At 37.9% G+C, this 22,182-nt stretch overlaps 1 protein-coding gene across 2 annotated transcripts in view; it reads right to left on the bottom strand.

The window, feature by feature from the left end:
• The window catches only part of SHROOM4 (shroom family member 4), a 171,641-nt gene that overhangs the window by 39,099 nt on the left and 110,360 nt on the right, over window positions 1–22,182 (bottom strand). For both annotated transcript variants that reach the window (XM_053699005.1, XM_053699006.1), the window contains 3 exons: window positions 21,664–22,182; window positions 18,972–19,036; window positions 15,217–15,843 (listed from right to left, as the gene is read on the bottom strand). The exon at window positions 21,664–22,182 is cut by the window's right edge and continues 2,470 nt beyond it. In XM_053699005.1, the coding sequence (XP_053554980.1) occupies window positions 15,217–15,843; window positions 18,972–19,036; window positions 21,664–22,182 (1,211 nt within the window). The remainder of the gene's footprint in view (window positions 1–15,216; window positions 15,844–18,971; window positions 19,037–21,663) is intronic.

Here is a 22,182-nt window from a genome sequence, read left to right as displayed (position 1 = left end):
CTGTGCAACTTACCCCCTTTGCTGTGCTAAGTTCTGCGCTGTGTATGTCGGCATCAGAACGAGGCTCCCATTGGAGCCTATGGAAGCGCACTCTCGTGAGCGCAAAGCTTGCACGCAATTGTATGCGCTGGTATTATGAGTGGAGCGCAAATATTGTGCTTGCGAAAGCACAATTTTCCACTTCACTCATAATCTGACCCTTAGTGTTTTGGGAGATTTCAAATACATTTTTTTAATTTTCAGCTTTATTAACAGTCTGCACACTAACACAGCTAACAGTTTTAGACTATCATAGAAAAGAGCTTTTGCATTACATCATGCACTTCAGAGTTTTAAACTATTAATATTATTTAATTTTTTTCAATTTTAAATGGGCCCAAAACATAACTCATTGAATTTCCATTGATTTACATTATATTTTTGCAAACCAATGGCTAGCTGTATTGGCAATTATACTTATATATATATATTGCATTAGATTATTTCTGCAGATATTGTAATATTTGGCAGAATCCCTCAGATATTACACATCTATTGCGTCCAGTGCTGCTTCTCGTGTGTAAATTCCATGGTTTCCTTCTATTTTCACATGTGAAACTGGAAATCCTAACAGAGGGAGTCTGACCCCTGGCAGAGTGAAGTGGTAACAACATTAATAAATGTTATAAACGAACGTGAGGCCTCACAAAGGATGAATATAAAGAGATGGAGCAAGGAGATAAGGAAGAGGGGATAGGGAAGAGTTGAGGTCTAAAGGACAACAACAATAAACCACAGAGGCCCCTAAAGAGGTTTTGCAAGGTGACCTTGTGGATTTATGTTACACAACTGGGTAAAAGAGTGGTGTCAGTCTGTTCCAAAATGGGAGTGTGCATTCTATGGTCTGGATAGGCTGAGGATGGCAACATTACGCATCTCAGTAATTTCCATCTTGTGGGATTTAAACAGAGAACCTCCCTGAAAGACTGAAGCCAGCTGCTAGTCACCTACACTTAGAAAGCAGTTGGCCCCTGGCGGGTATCACACAGAAGATGAAGCCCTCTCTATCTGCAGGGTCAATAAGCTGATCCTGTACCTCTGCATTTTCATAGTGAGTTCCAGATAACAATTAAAACAAATTCAGTTTTTGTGTATTACTCTAGCAGTATTCAGACTTCCCACACAATCATGATTTTGTAACATTTCAAAAGAGGTCTAATGAAAATGGCCTTCAATATGATGCTTTACAGCCTACTCTATGCACAACAGGAGAGGGACAGTTACCGAGCAAGTCACCACATCACATGGTACTAAACAAAATGACTCTCAGCAAGTGAGTTACTACCTCTGTAGCACAGCAGACTCCTGCTAAGTAACTCTGTATGTTGTGAAAACAGGGTCCCCGGGGAGGGGAGGGGATGCGTGTAGTCAGGATGATGCAAACAAATGGAATTATACACAGGGACACCTCCCCCTGCACAGTGACAAAGACAGGAGCAAGTTATAGGATACAGGGTGATACAGTGGAAGTGACAAGGTTAAAGTATGGCACCATAGCTCTACATGCACAACATACAGCTTGTAATAGTTTTTTTCTGTAAATGCCTCTTGTAGAAAGTTGGGTGGGAAATGGTTGAGAACAAAGAAAACAATTGATGCCATATATGAGGAGGAGGGAGGACAAAGCCTGAGCCTTACACGGGGGCACAGTAAGAATTTGTGTATGATTTGTTTTTTAAGGGGAATGAAAAGAAAAATATTGTGATATACAGACGATATGAGAAGAAAAACTGCAGGAAACTTCACAGGAGAGACAGAAAGGGAGGCAGAGAGTGATGTTGTGTGTCTGTGTAAGAGAATGAAATGCAGAAACTAGCGAGTGAACTGTCTGTGTGGGATGAAAGAGCGTCTGGTTATGTATAAAGGAAACGCCCCTCAGCCAGCACAGCACCCGTGAGTGAGCAACACAAATATTCAGTAGAGGAACCTGATGTAAATTGGTACAAAAGTCACAATATTGTGGGAGCCCAGACAGACAGTCAGTCACATTGTACTGAACTGCACAGGTGACAGAATTTAATATTCATGAAAAGCGCAGTGTGGCTACTGTGTGCTTTGTCCTACAGTGAGACACACACATTGCCCTGCACTACGGGGTAAGACACACACATTGCCCTGCACTACAGTGAGACACACACATTGCCCTGCACTACAGTGAGACACACATTGCCCTGCACTACGGGGTAAGACACACACATTGCCCTGCACTACAGTGAGACACACATTGCCCTGCACTACGGGGAAAGACACACATTGCCCTGCACTACGGGGGGAAAGACACACATTGCCCTGCACTACGGGGGGAAAGACACACATTGCCCTGCACTACTGGGTAAGGCACACATTGCCCTGCACTACTGGGTAAGGCACACATTGCCCTGCGCTACGGGGAAAGACAGACATTGCCCTGCACTATGGGGGGAAAGAAACACATTGCCCTGCACTACTGGGTAAGGCATACATTGCCCTGCGCTACGGGGCAAGACACACATTGCCCTACGCTACGGGGTAAGATACACATTGTCCTGCACTACAAGGTAAGACATACATTGTCCTGAACTAGAGGGTAAGACGCACATTGTCCTGCACTACAATGTAAGACACACATTGTCCTACACTAAAGGGTAAGACACACATTGTCCTACACTACAGGGTAAGACACACATTGTCCTACACTACAGGGTAAGACACACATTGTCCTACACTACAGGGTAAGACACACATTGTCCTGCACTACAGGGTAAGACACACATTGTCCTGCACTACAGGGTAAGACACACATTGTCCTGCACTACAGGGTAAGACACACATTGTCCTGCACTACAGGGTAAGACACACATTGTCCTGCACTACAGGGTAAGACACACATTGTCCTGCACTAAAGGCAAATATTGTCCCATCCTGTATCACATGATTTACACATTTCCCTTTATACTACATACATAAAACACCTACACATCCTAATGAACTACTTAAAGGGACAGTCTAGTTAAAATTAAACTTTCATGATTCAGATAGGGCATGCAATTTTAAACAACTTTCCAATGTACTTTTATCATCAAACTGGCTTCGTTCGCTTGGTATTCTTTCTTGAAAGCTAAACCTAGGAAGACTCATATGCTAATTTCTTGAAGGCTGCATTTTTGACAGTTTTTCAGAGATAGACAACACTAGTTCATGCGTGCCATCTATAGAATTATTTATGAGTCAGTACTGATTGGCTAAAATACAAGTCTGTCAAAAGAACGGACATAAGGGAGCAGTCTGAGGAGGCTTAGATACAATATAATCACAGAGGTAAAAAATATATTAATATAACCGTGTTGGTTATGGAAAACTGGGGAATTGGTAATAAAGGGATTATCTTTTTAAACAATAAAAATTCTGGACTAGACTGTCCCTATAAAGCAACACGCAAATGCGTTTCTCCATCAAACCTGTGGCAACACATTCATTTACACTATTCGTTTAAGATAAATATATGCACATTCACAACACTTGGTGACAAACACACAACATATATTCTTTAGCACCACACAGTGCGACACCCTTTATACACTAGGTTTTAAAGACAAATAATGCATTCGCTACACACAAATATCTTCTATCATGACGCACTGTCTCACACTGGACATAGGGTAACAACACAAGGCAGTATGACACACAAATATACATGCATTTCTATTGTGTAAAGTACACGTTTGTATCCAAAAATAACAAGAATAAAAATTCCCCACAAACAATTTGGACTGAAAAATCCCAGGCGTTGCTATGGATGAGAAAGGAAATCACAAACATAACAAAACAAAATATAACAGAATGTCATAAAAAACAAATAAAGATGATTTTATATATATATACACACACACACACACACACACACACAAATATACACACATGCAGTGCTTGTAAAGCCATTTCTATCATAAGACACATAGATGTATGAGCAGATTACATGAAAATGCGATTAAAAGGCAAGACAGCAAATAGCACAAGAAACAAATCAGTTTTAGATAATACCAGTTCTTGATAATAGTTACAGCAGGAAATACATTCTCTAACTTTCAGATATTAGAACTGTTCTCTGATAAAAAGAAACTTTTTTTAGCTGCATGTTATACTTAAAGGTAGGGTTGCACCGATACCATTTTATTAAGACCGAGTACAAGTACCGATACTTGTTTTCAAATACTCGCCGATACCAATTGCCGATACTTTTTTTTTAATGTCATGTGACAGTTTACCAAGCACAATACAGACGAATTATTTAAAGGGACAGTCAAGTCCAAAAAAAACTTTCATGATTTAAATAGGGCATGCAATTTTAAACAACTTCCCAATTTACTTTTATCACCAATTTTGCTTTGTTCTCTTGGTATTCTTAGTTGAAAGCTAAGACTAGGAGGTTCATATGCTAATTTCTTAGACCTTGAAGACTGCCTCTAATCTGAATGCATTTTGACCACTAGAGGGCATTAGTTCACATGTTTCATATAGATAGCATTGAGCTCATGCACGTAAAGTGACCTAGGAGTGAGCACTGATTGGCTAAACTGCATGTCTGTCAAAATAACTGAAATAAGGGGGCAGTCAGCAGAAGCTTAGATACAAGATAATTACAGAGGTAAAAAGTATATTAATATAACTGTGTTGGTTGTGCAAAACTGGGGAATGAGTAATAAAGGGATTATCTTTCTTTTTAAACAACAAAAATTCTGGTGTTGACTGTCCCTTTAAGATTCCTTCTTTATAATTATGAAGGACTGTAGCTCAAAAGACATTATGAAATAATAAAACAGGTTTTATTTGTCACAAAGTTCACAGAACATGTTTAGAAATAAAAATATTACAATAAAATATATTAACAACAATAAATAACAAATATAAAATTGCAACCAACCAAAAGTGCCACAAAGTAAAAAATAGAACAGAATACTGTTTAATCATGGTGAACAACACTATGGGCTAGATTACATTTGACTGGTAAGCTTTACCAATGCTCTCATTACACGTCCTACTCCATTAAAGGGACAGTTTACTCAAAAAATTTCTCCCCTTTAATTTGTTCCCAATGATCCACTTTACCTGCTGGAGTGTATTAAATTGTTTACAAGTAGCTCCTTTACCCTTATATTGGCATTTGAAATTGTTAATTTAGCATGTGGTATCCCCACCTATTCTGAAAGTTTGTGGCCGCAGGTCCCAGCTATAGATAAGCTTTGTAAACACAGCCAGCAGAAGAAATTACACTCCCAGTGCGTTATAGCAGAGATAAGGTAATAAAATTTAGATTTTCCATTGTTCTCTCAAAGTATTGGTGATTGTTTTAAGGACAGATATAAGATAAAGAAGCAGGTATATGTGCACAATGTGATACAGTAATGAGATCTGATTATACCTACAAGCTCAACCCATTTTATTAGGTTGTGGCTTCAAAACACAAAATCAGAGCTTTAATATACACAAATAAACCTTAAAAAGCTAATTTTCATACATTTTTTACTCTGCAGTTGGTAAAAAAAGCAATTGTAAACACATTAAGGGAAAAACTATTTTACAGTATACTGTCCCTTTAAAGGGACACTCAAGTCAAAATTAAACTTCATGATTCAGATACAGCATGCAATTTTAAACAACTTTCCAATTTACTTCCATTACCAAAATGTGCACAGTCTTTTTATATTTACACTTTTTGAGTCACCAACTCCTACTGAGCATGTGCAAGAATTCACAGCATATACGTGTATGCATTTGTGATTGGCTGATGGCTGTCACATGATACAGGGGGAGTGGAAATAGACATAACTTTGCAATTTATTTAACAAAAATCTACTACTCATTTGAAGTTCAGACTAAGTGCTATTGCATTGTCTTCTTATCATGCATTTGTTGATTATGCAAATGTACAGTGTTGACTGGTCCTTTAAGGGCTATGGAGTTGGAAATGTGAACAGAGCATTGATAAAGCTTACCAATCATGTGTAATCTAAATCTAGTCCTATAATTGCAGGATGAGTGTTCATTGGGATTAACTTAATTTTTCCTATGAGTACTCTTCCTGCAATTATATAAGCTAAGATGTTCCTCAGAGTACAGTATGTTTTGAACATAATTGTGCAAGATGAGAACTAGCAGTATAAAAGGCAATCTAGCAATTAGAATATTTTTTCAAAAGTTAGTGGCAAGTTCTTAAGTCTGTTTTTGCTATCAGCAAGGAGGTTCAACTTTCCACACTACTGCATGGGGCAGAAAGATATTTTTGGGCCATTTTAGCCAGAGCTGGAAATCTCAGTTTATTAACTGCCCAGTACTTCAGGGGTTTGTCTGAACGCAGTACAGTGATTCTCCTACAATAATACAAATAAGAGCAATTTGTATTGGCAGAACAGTAGTAAACAATTTTTAGTTTAGTCTCCACTCCAGCTTTAAATGAAATGGTAACATGCAGTTTGAAAAAAACACCACAATATAGCATATGGGTAGTAAGTGGAGGTATCGGTTTAAGTATCGGTGCATTTGCACGAGTACAAGTACTCATGCAAGTAAAAACACAAGAAATTCAAATTTAATGAACAGGGTATTTCACCGCAACATACGGTATACACGAAACAAAGTATACACAGGGACAGTGTCCCTTGTTAAAAGTCAGTTGATACAGAGGTGTAAACAAAGCTGGTTACCAGAAAAAGGGCTAACGCGTTTCGGCGTGAGCCTTACTCATAGCCTCATAAATTTTATGAGGCTATGAGTAAGGCTCACGCCGAAACGCGTTAGCCCTTTTTCTGGTAACCAGCTTTGTTTACACTCAATACTTTAAGCTCCTCTGTATCAACTGACTTTTAACAAGGGACACTGTCCCTGTGTATACTTTGTTTCGTGTATACCGTATGTTGCGGTGAAATACCCTGTTCATTAAATTTGAATTTGAATCCACTACTAACGGCTGGTGTCAGGTGCTCCTATTTCTTGTGTTTTTGCTGTTTTACATGTTTGGGCCAAAGTGAGCACTGAACATACGGCTGTGAGCTGTGGATCTGGCGGATTTGGAAAGCAGCCAGCAGTTTTGCAGGACCAGGGATCGACAAATAGCCTCCTCTCTACAGTGTGGAATCCATTGTTGCGGTCCGGTGAGATACGTGGAATACCGCTGGAGCAACTACAATTCATAAGGTATTTGCCTACTGTCCTATGAGGGGAGTCCTGTTACTTTGCCATATTGATGTTTGTACTAATGTTCCATGTAGTGGAAATACCATTTGGCTTGTGACTTTAAGATTCGTTTTTCCTGCATCCTTCGATAGTCTCCAGGGGTAGAGGAATCCTGTGGGGCTATGTGCTTTGGAGCTGCGCTATAATACATAATTCCTGGGGATTTATTGCAAAGTATGTCGGTGATGGTATACATATCAACCACTCTGATAGATAAATAACGTATCTGTCTATAATACTTGATACTAGTGCACCAAACACCTTTTTTTGCTCTTTTCCTCTATATTTGTGGAACTCATGCAAGTACTTGGTATCGGTACCGATACTAGTATCGGTATCGGTGCAACCCTACTTAAAGGTATATGAAACAGAAATTGTTTTTCTTTCATGATTCAGATATTGAATACAATTTTAAACAGCTTTCCAATTTACATCTATTTTGCTTCATTCTCCTGTTATCCTTTGTTGAATAAACAGCAATGCACATGAGTGAGCCAATAACATGAGGCATATATGTGAAGCCACCAATCAACAGCTCCAGAGCCGCTTTGCGCTCATGAGAGCGCGCTTCCATAAGCTCCAATGGGAGCCTCGTTCTGATGCCGTCATACACAGCACAGAACCAAGCACAGCGAAGGGGCTAAGTCGCGCAGTGATGGGCAGCAAATGTAAAATATGTATGTATAAATGTGAATATATACATATATATTTATGTATTTATATGTCTATATACACACACATGTATACATGTGTATATATATATATGTACAGTTTATGTCTATATACATATGTATATAGACATATACATACAGTATATATTTATAGGAATAACACAGTCCCCATTGGCCACTATATAAAGGCACTTATCAGTGCTGTTTTTTCTAACACCCCACACCCGCTCACTTTAAGCCCTTAAAACTGCTTTGAGCAGTTAGATTAAAACTAAAAATGCTGATATATTTTATTATAACAAAATAACACTACACTTTATTTTGGGGGCAACTAGGGGACATTTTTAAAATTAACCAGAGGTCTGACCTCTGGTTAATTTTCGGAGCGCTAATTGCTACTGCGAGCTCACAGTAGCTATAAACAAGCCACTTGTAATGGCTGGTTATTTAATATGCGCCCATAAACGGGCAAATTTGCCCATTTACGGGCGCCCTTTATATTAGCATTCCACTTGTAATCTAGCCCTTAATGCGTTCCCAATTATCAATTTTACCTGCTGGATTGTTTGTTCAACTGTTAACAAATAGCTCCATTAAGTTTTAGGTTGTAATTTGAAATAGACGAATTTGCCTGTTGTATCCCCACCTACCATGACAATGTCAGTGCTGGTTAATAATAATAATATAATAACTATGTAAACAATACGGTTTAGACTAATTCACACTCCCAGTGCATGTGTGTGTGTGTGTGGGGGGGGGGGTGACAGAGAGATACAAAATGCTAATTTTCTATTGTTCTCTCTATGTTTTTTTCTTTGAGTAAAAAATGAGAAGAAAGATAAGGAGGACTTAAAAATAATTGGACAGATATGATAAGGAAATTTGCTCTCCACACAAGCTCAGCTCATTTTATTGAATTGAAGTTTCAATTAGCAGGGCCAGTAATTTCATACACAAAAATAAACCTAAAGGAACAATGTCCCATACATTGTGATGTGTGCTGTCTATTCAACATGATTGATGATTTTTTAATTCCACAGTGTTTCTATAAGTAATGGGTGCTGTCATGCTGGACAGTTAGGGACAGATCTAAAGCAGTCAATAAAAGAGAGTGTGCAAATAATTTCTGTGTGGAACTGAAAATCATATTTGATCGCTGCTTTAACAATCCTATATTCTACAGAGCCATTGTTTTGCACACTCTGTTTAACTGTTTTATATGTATCCCTAACTATCCTCAGATAAAAAAAAAAAGACAGGAAAACCTAGGTTTCAACATGGCTGCATCCCTTTTTGTTATTTTTTTTTTACAGACACTAAAATATTTTATAGAAACTAAACCTTTAGACTTATATCTTCAATATTTAAAAAAAAAAAAAAAAATAGATCAGGATAATCTTTGCTTTGAACACATCATGTCAAGCCTATTTTACTGTTTAATGTCACTTTTAAAGGCAGCTGGAAGAGAGGCATCACTGTAGTCCAGCTATAGCTGCTGTTTAAAACATGCGTTTGCTGGTTTTGCATTTGTTAAATATAAATGTGCATAGCGCCAGCCCATTACTCCTACACGTTTTGTTTCTTACGTTTGAGGCCAGAGCCATATTTGTAACACAGAGGGCTCTCTCATATAAATAATCTAGGCAGTTAGCTAACAGATGAAGCTGGGGGAGCAGCTTGTTTCTCGTCTGTGCAATTAGCGCATTCTTCTTCTCTCTGCATGGATCAAATGTACAAGTGTGATGGTCTGTGCATGCACGTACGTTTATAAAACTTGTGCCAACCAAAACAACGCCATTTGTCTATGTACATATTGCCCGTTTATCCATCAGCTGTGTTACTATATGGGGCCTCAGATGAAAGGTTCTGGACACCCCAGGTCTGGATTCTGTGAACGTTCATGTGTTCATATTGGCTTAACATCAGTTTGCAGTGGCTCAGATATACACAAGAGGAATTAATCTAACATTCTGAAACTGATCAGATCACTCTAGCACAGTGACTACAAAATGTTTTCCTGTGCTTTATCTCTGGCTACTCTACCCCTGCACCTCTATCCATTTGCAACCTATACCTATAGGCAGTGCTTGACAAATGTGTTTAAAAATTAGGAGCCAGTAAGAATATTCAGGAGCCAGGCCATTGGATTTGTATATAGACATATGGAGAATAACCCAAAAAGTTAGGAGCCAGGGGTAAAATTCTAGGAGCCAGTGGCTACCAGGATCCTGGGTATGTCGAGCCCTGCCTATAGGTATACCTAGCTCACACTTGTCCTGTGAGAATTTAATATACAGGTTTCTTTGTTTTATAAAACTCCATATATTATTATTATTATTATCGGTTATTTGTAGAGCGCCAACAGATTCCGCAGCGCTAATATAACCAGATATTCACACCTTTTGAGTTAGAAGTGCACACCGTATTCAGGTTAACGTCATTACAAATTGTATTTAATTCATGCTGAATCGCTGAAAAATCAAACAGGGAGACTACTCATTTGCAAAAGTTGAGCAACCCTGCTCGAACACATTAATCGCATAAAAACAGTGGAGATATGAAAGACATACTGCCGTACAAGCAGTTACTTCTGATTTAAAAAAATGTTGTTGTTTTTTTTAAAAAAAGCAAATTTTTTAAGCCATTTTGAGTTAGTAGAAGATGGACTGGAAGCATTAAAGGGTCAGGAAAAGTTATCACAAAGTGTTTATGATTGAAAATCAGTAGTGGCAATAATGTCCTGATATGTAATGGTTTGTAATAAAAATGTTACTGCTAGAGTCCCCTGCCGCTCCCGGATGACACCTGGGATGCTTCTTTTTTTTATTACAATTAGCTGCGTGCAGTTCAGCCTTTTTACAAGTTTACTGCTCACTTTGAGCTTTTCCTCAGCAGCTCTTACACAGCTGCCAAACGTGTACAGTGTGACAGCTTGAGTGTGAGCGAGCGGATTAGAAAAATCTTAAAGCAAGCGGTCACCTTCTGATATGCAGAACCACTCGCCGCTAATTGAAATAATAAAAAAATAAAAAAAAGTGGGTCCCTGTGGGTGGCTAGGAGAAGCAGTGGAGGGAAAGTTGTGGGGTGTTTTTATTTACTTTTTAAAATTAATTTTAACTCTCTTAAAAGAGTTATGACTTACATAAAGACAAATAATTTAGAGGACTAAAAACAGCATGGTTTATCTTCACGAATACTAATCTGATTTGATTACGTAACTAAAGTGTTAAACCAGGGTGGAGCAGTAGATAGAGAGGTTGATTTATCAAGCTGCAGCGGACAGGGGCGCATATATGCGCCCCTGTCCGCCGCAGCTCACCTCTGGCGGGCTGAATTCCCCTGGCGGAATTCAGCATTGCACACGAGCGCTACTTTGCGCTCTAGAGCAATCCCGCCCCTGCCTGTGCACAGCCAAACATGCAGAGCTGTCAATCTCCCTGGTTGGATGAGACCGGGGATATTTAAATTTGCCACCTGAGAGGTGGCGAAAGGGTAGGGAAGCAGCGGTCTGATGAGAGGTTCTTGTGAGAACCTGCAGTCATATGCAGACTAAAGCTTGCCGAAGAGGTTGATAAATCGACCCCATAGTGTATCTAGAATTCAGCAATGCTTTTAACAATGTCCCAGACAACAAACTAATTTGTATACTGAATGTTCTTGGCCTAGACGCAGATATTGTGTTGTAGGTAAAATGCTGGCTTAAAGGGATATGAAACCCAAAATTTTCTTTCATGATTCAGATAGAGCATAGGATTTTAAACAATTTTCTCATTTACTTCTATTACCAGTTTTTCTTTGTTCTCTTGGCATCTTTTGTTGAAAAGTAGGGATGTATCATTAGGAGCTTGTCAATTTCTGGAGCACTATATGGCAGTAGGTTTGCAAGAATGTTGTCCATTTGCAAGAGCACTAGATGGCTGCACTATTTCCTGACATGTAGGGCTCCAGACACCTACCTAGGTATTTCTTCAACAAACAATACCATGAGAACGAAGCACATTTTATAACAGAAGTAAATTGGAAACTTTTTTAAAATAACAAAATAAAATGTTTCGGTTTCATATCTCTTTAAGGATACGCAACAGAGTGTCTTAATAAATTATGTGCATTCAGCAGAGGGGCGGTTACTAGGGGTGTTCTTCATGGGTCAGTTCCGGTGCCTGTTTTGTTTAAACCATTTATCAGCAATACCATCAAAAGGGATACAGGGGAATATATGTCTGTTTGTAGAGGATACAAAAATGTGTAAAATAGTTGATGTTCCAGGGAGAACAAAAATAACTGGGATCTAAAGTTTAACATCACAAATGCAAAATTATGCATTTAGGAAAAAAAACTCCAAAAGGTTAATTACAGACTCAATAACCGTTACAAAAGAATGTGAATTGGGAATTATTATTTCAAATTTGGTAAACAATGTAGTATTGCAGAGAGTGAGGCCAATAGAATCTTTGGTCCTACAGGTATATGCAGCAGAAATAGTAAGGTCCTTAGTTATGCCACTTTACAGATCACTAGTTAGGGAGTCCAGAACTGCACACAATACTCAAGATGAAGCCTATCTGCAGAAGGATATAAATAAAATTGAATCTGTTCAAAGAAAGGCTAGTAAAATTGTACATAGTCCAACAAATAAAATAAGAAAAAAACTTACCAAGAAAGGTGCGATTAAACTAAATACATCAAGCTTGGGGGAGAAGGGAAAGAGATGTCATGAAAAAAACTTTCAAGTATATTTGGGGCTTAATAAAGTGAAGGCTGCAAGTATTTTTTACACAAAGAATAAATCCAGAACAAGGGGTCACGATCTTAAGTTGAAGGGTAGTTACATCAGGAGTAATTTGCGGAAACACTTCTTCAAAGAAAGAGTGGTCGATTCATGGAATAAACTTCCAGTAGAGGTGCTAAGTACAAACACTGTGGGAGACTTCAAGAATGCTTGGAAGAAGAATAAACTTACACTTTCTAGGATATTTTGTGCCCATGGTTCTTCTATGCTATTAAAAGCTATGGGCCTGATTATCTAAACTTTGCCGCATCAGATGTGGTTTTTCACGCTGACCCTTACAGAGGCTGCCCTCAGGGAATAATCTTTTAAAAAGGGCAGTTCCTGTCGAGAGGTCTCCTATAGAAAGTAATGGAGCTTGCTGGAAAGGGAAACTTTGCTGGGAAAAAAATGAAATCCTGCATCAAGAAAACATCACATTGCGCTGCTTTCTGTATATAGCATCCTATAATTGCCTCTATGGTGTGGCTGGTTGTGGCCATCAGGGGGAAGACATCCATAGATGTCTTTGGGAATCTAAACCAATGTGCCAGTGGCTCCCTGGCACCTGGATTTGTCAAGCCCTTGTTTAATGTCCATTTAAAAAAAAAAAAAAAATGGTTTCCAGCCTCTGTTTAAAAAGACCTTTATTCCTTCATTACAGGGCCTATTAACATAAGTCTGTGAACCCTGACTTGTTTTCAGTTTGTTTGATTATTAGCTTGCATTTGTGTGCGTGGCTGCAGTTGTGTGGCTGTATTAGTGACTCAGGTATGTGGAAGAGACCTTGATGTGGTACCTGGGCTTCTCACATTAGACTAAATGCGGTAACTAACTCTTCCAGTTTTGCTTTTAATCCTAGCTGAGAGCTTGAGAGCAAGTGCTGGACTTTTTTTTATGTGTGTGCTGCAGTGTCTGTTTCTGTAATTCTCCCTATGGACTTGCACCCAGGCAGGCCCGGGGTTAACTGCTTGTGACTCTGTAAATACATTTCTTTTGTATGACCATGTGGTTGTACTTTTCACCTGGGCCAAAAGGTGGCAGTCCTCTCCTGCGTCTCTCCCACACCAGACACCGCATAATTTATTTATTTATTTCATAATTTAAATAGAGAATACTATTTTAAACAACTTTCCAATTTACTTCTTTTGTCTAATTTACTTGGTATCTTTTGTTGAAGAAGCAGCAATGCACTACTGGGAGCTAGCTGAACACCGGGTGAGCCAATAATATGGGGCATATATGTGCAACTACAAATCAGAATCTCTTCGACCTACCTAGGTATCCCTTTGAACAAAGGATACCAAGAGAAAAAAACAATTAGATAAAAGAAGTTTAAAGGGCCACTATAAGTAAATATTTTCTATGCCTGTTACTAACTAACTACCCCAAATACGCTTTTTATCAATAGCATTTCATTAACATATCTCTACCGTATATCAGAAATCTTGTCTGCAAATTTAATTGTTTTCCAAACCCACTCCGTGGGTATCCTTTGCTCTGTACCAATCCGTTTACAATACCTAGGTTTCAAAATGGCGCTTTAAACACAAAGTTATTGGTTTAAGTATTTTGAACACTCAGTGCTGAAAATAGTGGGCAGGATAACGTGACATCATCGGCGAATAAAAGATATAACTTTTAGAACGTTATGAAACTTCGTTTTGGAGAAAATATAGGTCAGTAGGTTTTAATTAATGTTTATTAACTTTAATATGTTAGTTGTTTAGCTTAAAAATTATAACAGAAAGTAATCCTTTAATGCAAAGTTGTTTAAAATCGCACCTGAATCATGAAAGAAAAAAAAAAAGGGTTTCATATCCCTTTAAATGGGGGGGGGGGGAGCATAATTTCATTATCGGACCCAGGCAGCACAATGGCTTGAGCTGGCCCTGCCCCCAAATACAGCATTTTAAAATACTTTTGGTGTTGGATCAATATAATGGTTAAGCATGCAAATGTTTTAAGACTCATATGAAGTCAAAAAATTAATACATTTGTGTCAAATAGCTATTTACCAGTTTAAAATGCAAACACTTTATTTCAACAGCTGCACAGTAACTCCGCTAACCATGCTTCACCCCAGCACAAAAAAAGCAATTCTACATAAAATTATTAACATATTACAACAAGGCAGAGGTTTCTCTCCCATAGCCAATTATATTAAATCCATACATTAAAAAAACAAACATGTGAGACGCATTAGCACATGAAGGAAGTGATGCTTACATAGGCATCATCACTGACATCAGCTTGTTTGCACACTCACAATAAAGTCTGTTTTAGAAAGCCAAGCAACAGTTTATAAACAGATTTAATCTTTGTTGTGAGAGCTATGTCTGCACCCAATGGGAAGAAGCTTAAATTCACTGAACTAAGAAATGTATTTTGATCATCATCTTAAATCTGGTGACAAAACAACCATCTTAGGATTCAGTTGTATATAATACTAAGTGTATAATAATATATAACACTAATGACTACAGTACAATCACAGACAAAGCATAAATGGTTTTGCAGGATTAGCCCTACCTTATGCCATTGTAACTTGAGGAAGCATCAATGGTAAGATCTTCCTTCCCATGTTGAGAATGCTCTGATGTGGACGACCTCGGGCTACAATCTTGACCGTTTGACCTGCCAGGAGATGAAGGGAGAGAGACTGCCTGCATATTCATGAAAACTCTGTCCATGGGGAGGCTTTGAGAACGTTGCCTCGCAACCTCTATACTCATAAGACCAGGTGGTACATTTTCCTCTCTACTGCATGCAAGACCAGTGTTTGTGGCCTGATGGGATGCCCGGCGCTGCTTGTATTTGCCCCAGTCAGGAGGTGGCGGCCGAGGAGGTCCCTGTTTCTTTGGTGGAGCTGGTGACTCCCTCTCCTCTACCTTGGCAAGGGGAGCCTCCCTCCTGTCCCTTAAAGCAAGACAATCTAAATTCAGCTGGCTTACAGAGTAGGCTCTTCCACGTACAAGGCCTGGGTCATGTGGCCTATCCTGAAAAGATGATGCCTCCACTTGTCTGAGATGATGGTCGCATGAGAGATCATATGTTGATGCGGATTTGTAGCAGGGTGGCCATTCTTGGTCACCGGAGTCACAGCATGGTCTGAACTGACCAGAATGATGGAAGCCAGGTTTATAGTGAGACAATTCACTGAAAAATAGGAACCCATGGTTAGCATTTAGAAATTAAAGCATTTTTATGGTTATTCACTATGTCAAAGCTGTAGCAGGACTGAATTTCCAAGAGGAGAAGGGGAATAATTTGAGTAACATATTAAAGTCTGGCCAAGTAAGCAATACCTAAAGTTTAATGTTAAAATTGCCAAATAAAGGGAATTAATGTGAGAAATACAGTAAGATATCACCAACAATTTAGTAAAAAAATAAATAAATAATAATAATAGGTGGTTTATTTAAAAATTTAAAAAAATATTTAATGTCTTAGGGACCAATGATCAAAAACTCGCCAACATGAAGAGAAATGTCGCAAAAGAATTGGGCTGGCTATAGATGTCTCTCCTTCACAGCCAGAACCCTGTACTGTGAGATAAACAGCTCTCAAGCTAACATTTGCCTTAAGGTACCTCACACAGTACTGAAGAGACGTGTTAAAGGGACAGTCAAGTAAAAAAAAAAACTTTCATGATTCAAATAGGGCATGTAATTTCCAATTTACTTTTATCACCAATTTTGCTTTGTTCTCTTGGTATTCTTAGTTGAAATCTAAACCTAGGAGATTCATATACTAATTTCTTAGACCTTGAAGGCCACCTCTAATCTAAATGCATTTTGACAGTTTCTCACCGCTAGAGGGCATTAGTTCATGTGTTTCATATAGATAACATTGAACTCATGCACATGAATTTACCGAGGAGTGAGCACTGATTGGCTAAAATGCAAGTCTGTCAAAAGAACTGAAATAAGGGGGCAATCTGCAGAGGCTTAGATACAAGGTAATCACAGAGGTAAAAAGTGTATTTCTATAACAGTGATGGTTATGCAAAACTGGGTAATGGGTAATTAAGGGATTATCTATCTTTTAAAACAACAAAAATTCTGGTGTTGACTGTCCTTTTAACTAATTTCACCAGAGAGGAGAGCTTTAGATCATCAGGCCCTTAAAACAAAATATTAGTAATTTGTCATATATGCATTATATTATATATATATATAGCTAGCAATCAAGCTCTGAACTGCATCACTTTTAGATATGAAATAAAAGTTTTAAAACCATTTAAAACTCCATGCACTGTGCTAACAAAGTGTCAATCTGTAAAACTCCAAATGAAAACCCCTGTGAGAATGTTTATTTTATCTGCCTTGAATGTGACTATGTAAGGGCCAGCTATGAGTTTATGTACTGTTCTAAACAATCACTGTGTAATATGTTGTCAGGCAATTTGCAACACATTTGTGTTACAGAATCTGAACTCAATTCTAAGAAGCATGGGACAAGTCCAGGTCCAGGTATTTTACAGCAAAAACAGCAAAATAAATAAACTTTTAAAAATGGTATACTACATTTTTTTTAATGACTAAATTAAATTTATAGGGTCACAATTCTGAGTTTCATTTTCCTTTACAGACATACAGATGGCACTAATATTAACAGTCAGTGTGTCTTTATTTTAAAAACCTGTGGCATTTACTACATTCTGTATTGCCACCTAATCATGAATCCTTTACCTCTGATAAAGAGGGACCCGGTATGTAGCAGGGCAAAGCATTAGACCATTATTTTAATTTAAATACGAGCTATTAAAAAGTTCTGTACAAATTTATAAAACCTGTACTAAAGCATGAGAGAGCTGAAAATCTAAGTGATTTGATAAAATTATAGCTGGCAGAATTTTTTAATGACAGTAATTCAGCATCTGCAGTATTTAAAATGCTGGTGCACTGAGAATATCTAGCTATGCTTCACATGCACGTGAAGAGAAAAATGCCAACACTAAAACAGTGATAACTTTCACTAGAAGCAGTTTTGCTAATACATGAATATTGCAAATATGTTTCTATTCAAAGATGTAACTCATCTATGTGCATTTACATTTTGACCGGAACGTCCCTTTAATTAATACGCAATACAGCGATGCCGAAAAAACGGGAACTGGGAAGCATAATCTAAAAACTGTAGATATATTTTTAAGGCTAACCTAGGCCATGATTCCCACAGGTGCCTTTCTGAATACTATTTCTCACTTTGAGCTCTCTGCTGGCCCCCAGAGTTTTCCTATTCCAGGCGCTCTGACTCATGGAAACGTTACTTTCCTGTCACCGGCAGGGAAGGGAGGGGGGTGTCTGAGCCAGTCACACCCTCTCACAGGAACTTCAAATCAAACGAGGGAGTCTAAGAGTGGAAAAACTTACGGGAAACCTAGACATTACACATAGGCTTAAGACAATGGAGCTTACAGTGCAAAGATTTAACCCTGTCCTTACCAAAACAAGCTGTAATATAGGGACATGTTCTGCAATCAATACATGAATGACTGGGGCTAATGAAAGAGTTAATGACTTATAAGGACATAAAGATCTATTGACAGCTACATTTGTAATGTTTTAAAATAGGTGTAGACAAGAATATAGAAAACAAAAGGGCAATGCATTAATAAAAGATCACCAGAACAATTGGGTAAACTGTAGCAATGCCTTCCTGCACCTGTATTAGTATTATTTGTGTCGTCTTTTTTATGTATTTGTATTTCTTTTTTTACATTGAACCAGTGTCATTGTGTACTACCTGTACCCAGTGCTACAGAATTTGGTGGTGCTGTGCAATTAATGATAATATAATAATAATAACGCACACAATAATTTAGGAGTTATATATAACATTTAGAGGCCTGCTTGCTCCGACTATGGTCATCATACAAGAGCGAAGTGAGCCAATGATGCTTGCAGAATTAGTGGGTAAGCTGCAGTCACGTTAGCTAATTAAAGTGACATGTTAATGTGTACATCACTCCGGCATGAGGCTAAACCCTTAACTCATTACACGTTTCTCACATAAGGTCACTTTATTATTATGTGGGGATGACCCTCTAGTCTAACACGTTACAGTCAAGTCCTATATAGTAACAAACGGACCATATGACATGACCTGTTTAAAGGGCAAGGTTTAACTGACATAATAAAGCACATCATAAACATCATTTGCAAATGGTTGGACCAGAGGGATGAAAATATACAAAATAAATAAAACTTTAGCTTAAAAAGTTCAGCCACAGCCCTGCCACCCCCTTGCTTAAAAAATAAATAAATGTGAACCTGCCTCACCTCACTGACTGGCTGCATTTCCTGTTGATCTTCAGCTGCTGGGACCATTCCTTCATTGGTACTTCCTGTGTTCAGCATTCCAGCAGGAAAAAAAAAAAGAAACAAAGGAAGATTGAGCCAAAATAAGAGATCATTAATAGCTATTTTGTGAACTCTTCCTGGAATATAAACACTTATGAATTGTCCTCTGTCTGCATTCCACTGTGAACAATGCATGGCATCTAGGCACAAACACAACTAGTTAGCGAACTCCTAACCATAAGAGGTGCCTTTAGAGAACAAGGCCTAAGCACAAATAACTTACCAAACTGGTTCATCTAGCTAACCTCCCTGATGCCTAAAAGAAAGTGCTGGTAAACAAGAGACTAGTGAAATGCCTGCACACAGGACTATCTATTCTCTGGGTTAGAATTTGGGGCCTACCCTACTGCAGGTGTAGCTGTCTGATATTTGGACCAGGGCCCTATTCCTCCTGCATTACAGAGACATGAAACCCAAACATTTTTCTTTCATGATTAAGATAGCGCATACAATTTTACACAACTTTCCATTTTGCGTCTATTATCAAAGTTGCTTCATTCTCTTGGTGTTCTTTGTTTAAGAGCAGCAATTCACTACTGGGAGCTAGTTAAACACACCAGGTGAGGCAATGACAAGAGGCATTTATATGCAGCCACCAATCAGCAGCTAGCTCTCAGCAGTGCGTAGCTGTTCCTAAACCTACCCAGGTATGCTTTTCAACAAAAGGCTAAAAAGACAATGAACTAAACTATATAAGTAAAATATAAAGCAGTAAAAAAAATTGCACGATCTCTCTGAATGATGAAAAATTAATTTTAACTAGAGTCCCCTTAAAGGGACTTTAAAGTCAAAATTAAACTTTTATGGTTCAAATAGTGCATGCAGTTTGAAGGGACTTTCCAAATTCCTTCCATTATCAAATTGTGCAGTCTATTTATATGCTCACTTTCTGAGGTGTTAGCTACTACTGAGCATGTGCAAGAGTTCAAAGTGTATATGTATAGGAGTCTATAATTGGCTGATGGCTGTCACATGATACAGGGAACCGACAAATTAAAGAACATTTTGCAATTTGTCAGAAAAAAAATAAAAAAAATCTACTGCTAATGAATCAGTGTCATTGTTTATCCCTACCCATTTACCCAGCAATACAGCATCTGGCTGTGCTTTACAAATACATTACTTTATTAATAATAATAATAATAATAAAGTAAATGCAGTATATATAAAAGGGACCTTAAAGTTCAAAAAGAAAGTGCGAGTTAAATGAAAGTAATGGTACGATAATGCAGCCACCAATAAGCAAGTGTTATCCAGGGCGCTGAACCTAAAATGGGCCTGTTCCTAAACTAACATGCCTGCTTTTTTTTATTCTTCAAATAAAGATACCAAGAGAACAAAGAAAAATTGATAATATAAATACATAAGAAAGTTGTTTAACCTCTTAAGGACATATGACGGATTTTTTCCGTCATAAAACCATTGAGCAAACTGAAAGCTGTGTCCTTAAAGGGTTAAATGTGCATGCTCTATCTGAATCATGAAATAAAAACATTGGGTTTATTACCCTTTAAGATTGCTTTCCTTTTTGGTATAATTCATCTACTAGACAGTACATATGAATAAAGCCAAAATGGCAATGGGAAAAAAAAAGGATTTGGTGGATGAAATAAAAAAAAAAAAAAAAAAAGGATTACACAATACTAAAATCTTTGAAATCAGAAAGACTATGCTGCAAGAAAGTAACAATTATTTGAGGTCTTTGTAATGCATAGTGCGTAAAAGAGAAACTATAGAGTCCATAGAACCAGAGGTCAATAAACACATTCAATTTAAAAGTATTATTTTGGGAGCTGTGGCCCACTGGCTCTCATGATGTCAAGACTTGGGTAAATATAATTCATTATAAATAATCACACTTAATTTGCATATGGTTAATTACAGAGCATAAGATTAATTTAAAGGGCCACTACATATAGCAGAATTGCATAATGTACCAATGCTCAATAAAAAAACACAATGTAATAGGACTTACCGAAAATATAAAAATGAGCATTTTTTTCTGCCAAATTTCAAAATTTCCTTCTATTTCCCTGCCACTGTATCATGCGACAGCCATCAGCAAATCACAGCATCATATTTGTATAAACTGTGAACTCTTGTCCATGCTCAGCAGTAGCTGGTGCCTCAGAAAGCATGCATTTAAAAAGACTGCGCAATTTGATAATGGAAGTAAATTGGAAAGTTTTTGTTTGTTTTTAAAGTGCATGCTCTCTCTGAATCATTAAAGCATATTTTTTACTTTTAACGTGCCACCCAAAATTGTATACGTAAAAAATAACTTTAGCTTTTAAATACATTGTTTTCTCTGCATTTTCTGAGCCTTTTATGATGGTTTTATTTAATGATTGCATTAATGACCATTACCAACCACAACAAACTAGTTAAACACATAACTAATACCCTGCCCAAGACCCCTTTGCAGGGGTTAACACACAAAGTAATATACAATCAACAGTGCAATAATGCAATGATCTAATACACTAGAGCATTTTCTTTTTACACTTTTTATGTACCTTTAATTAAATATAATATTTGAACTACTGATGATTTTAGCAAGGTACTAGTAATATAATAAATCAGACTGTCTCATTCAAAATGTTTTTCTTACCTGTAAAACAGTTTTTCTCAAGTGCCAAGGGTCGCTGTGCATGGAGCCACTATCTTCCAAAAGGCTATGCTGGGCAGGACACAAGCAGTCACCACATCTTGTCCATTGGTGGTGGTGGTGGTGCCGGCAGTGGCAGCTTATATAATTGGAAGGTATATTTCTTTTCAGCATGACTGGGCAAAGGTCGTTGGGGCAATAGATGCAAGAATCATGAACTCCACATCCATATGACACAGGGTGCATATAGTCTGCAGAATGTCCAACTGCATTACAACATATGGTAGGTTCCACAGAGTGACCCACACAGCACTCAGAATGAGAAATAGGATTACCTTGGCTGCTGGGGGAGGATGGATGGTGTGTATGGTCCACAGAACGTCTTCTTAGATTGGAATTCACCATATGTAAGACTGGTGGGTCAGGCAAGCTTGGACGGAAGTGGTTTTTACTTGATTTAGCATATACAGGGATGTGGGAAGCAGAGGGTATCTTGCTGCTACTATCTTCAAAAAATCTCCG

This window comes from Bombina bombina, chromosome 1 (assembly GCF_027579735.1).
Source record: "Bombina bombina isolate aBomBom1 chromosome 1, aBomBom1.pri, whole genome shotgun sequence".
Taxonomy (NCBI): domain Eukaryota; kingdom Metazoa; phylum Chordata; class Amphibia; order Anura; family Bombinatoridae; genus Bombina; species Bombina bombina.
This window is presented reverse-complemented; position numbering and strand designations above follow the sequence as displayed.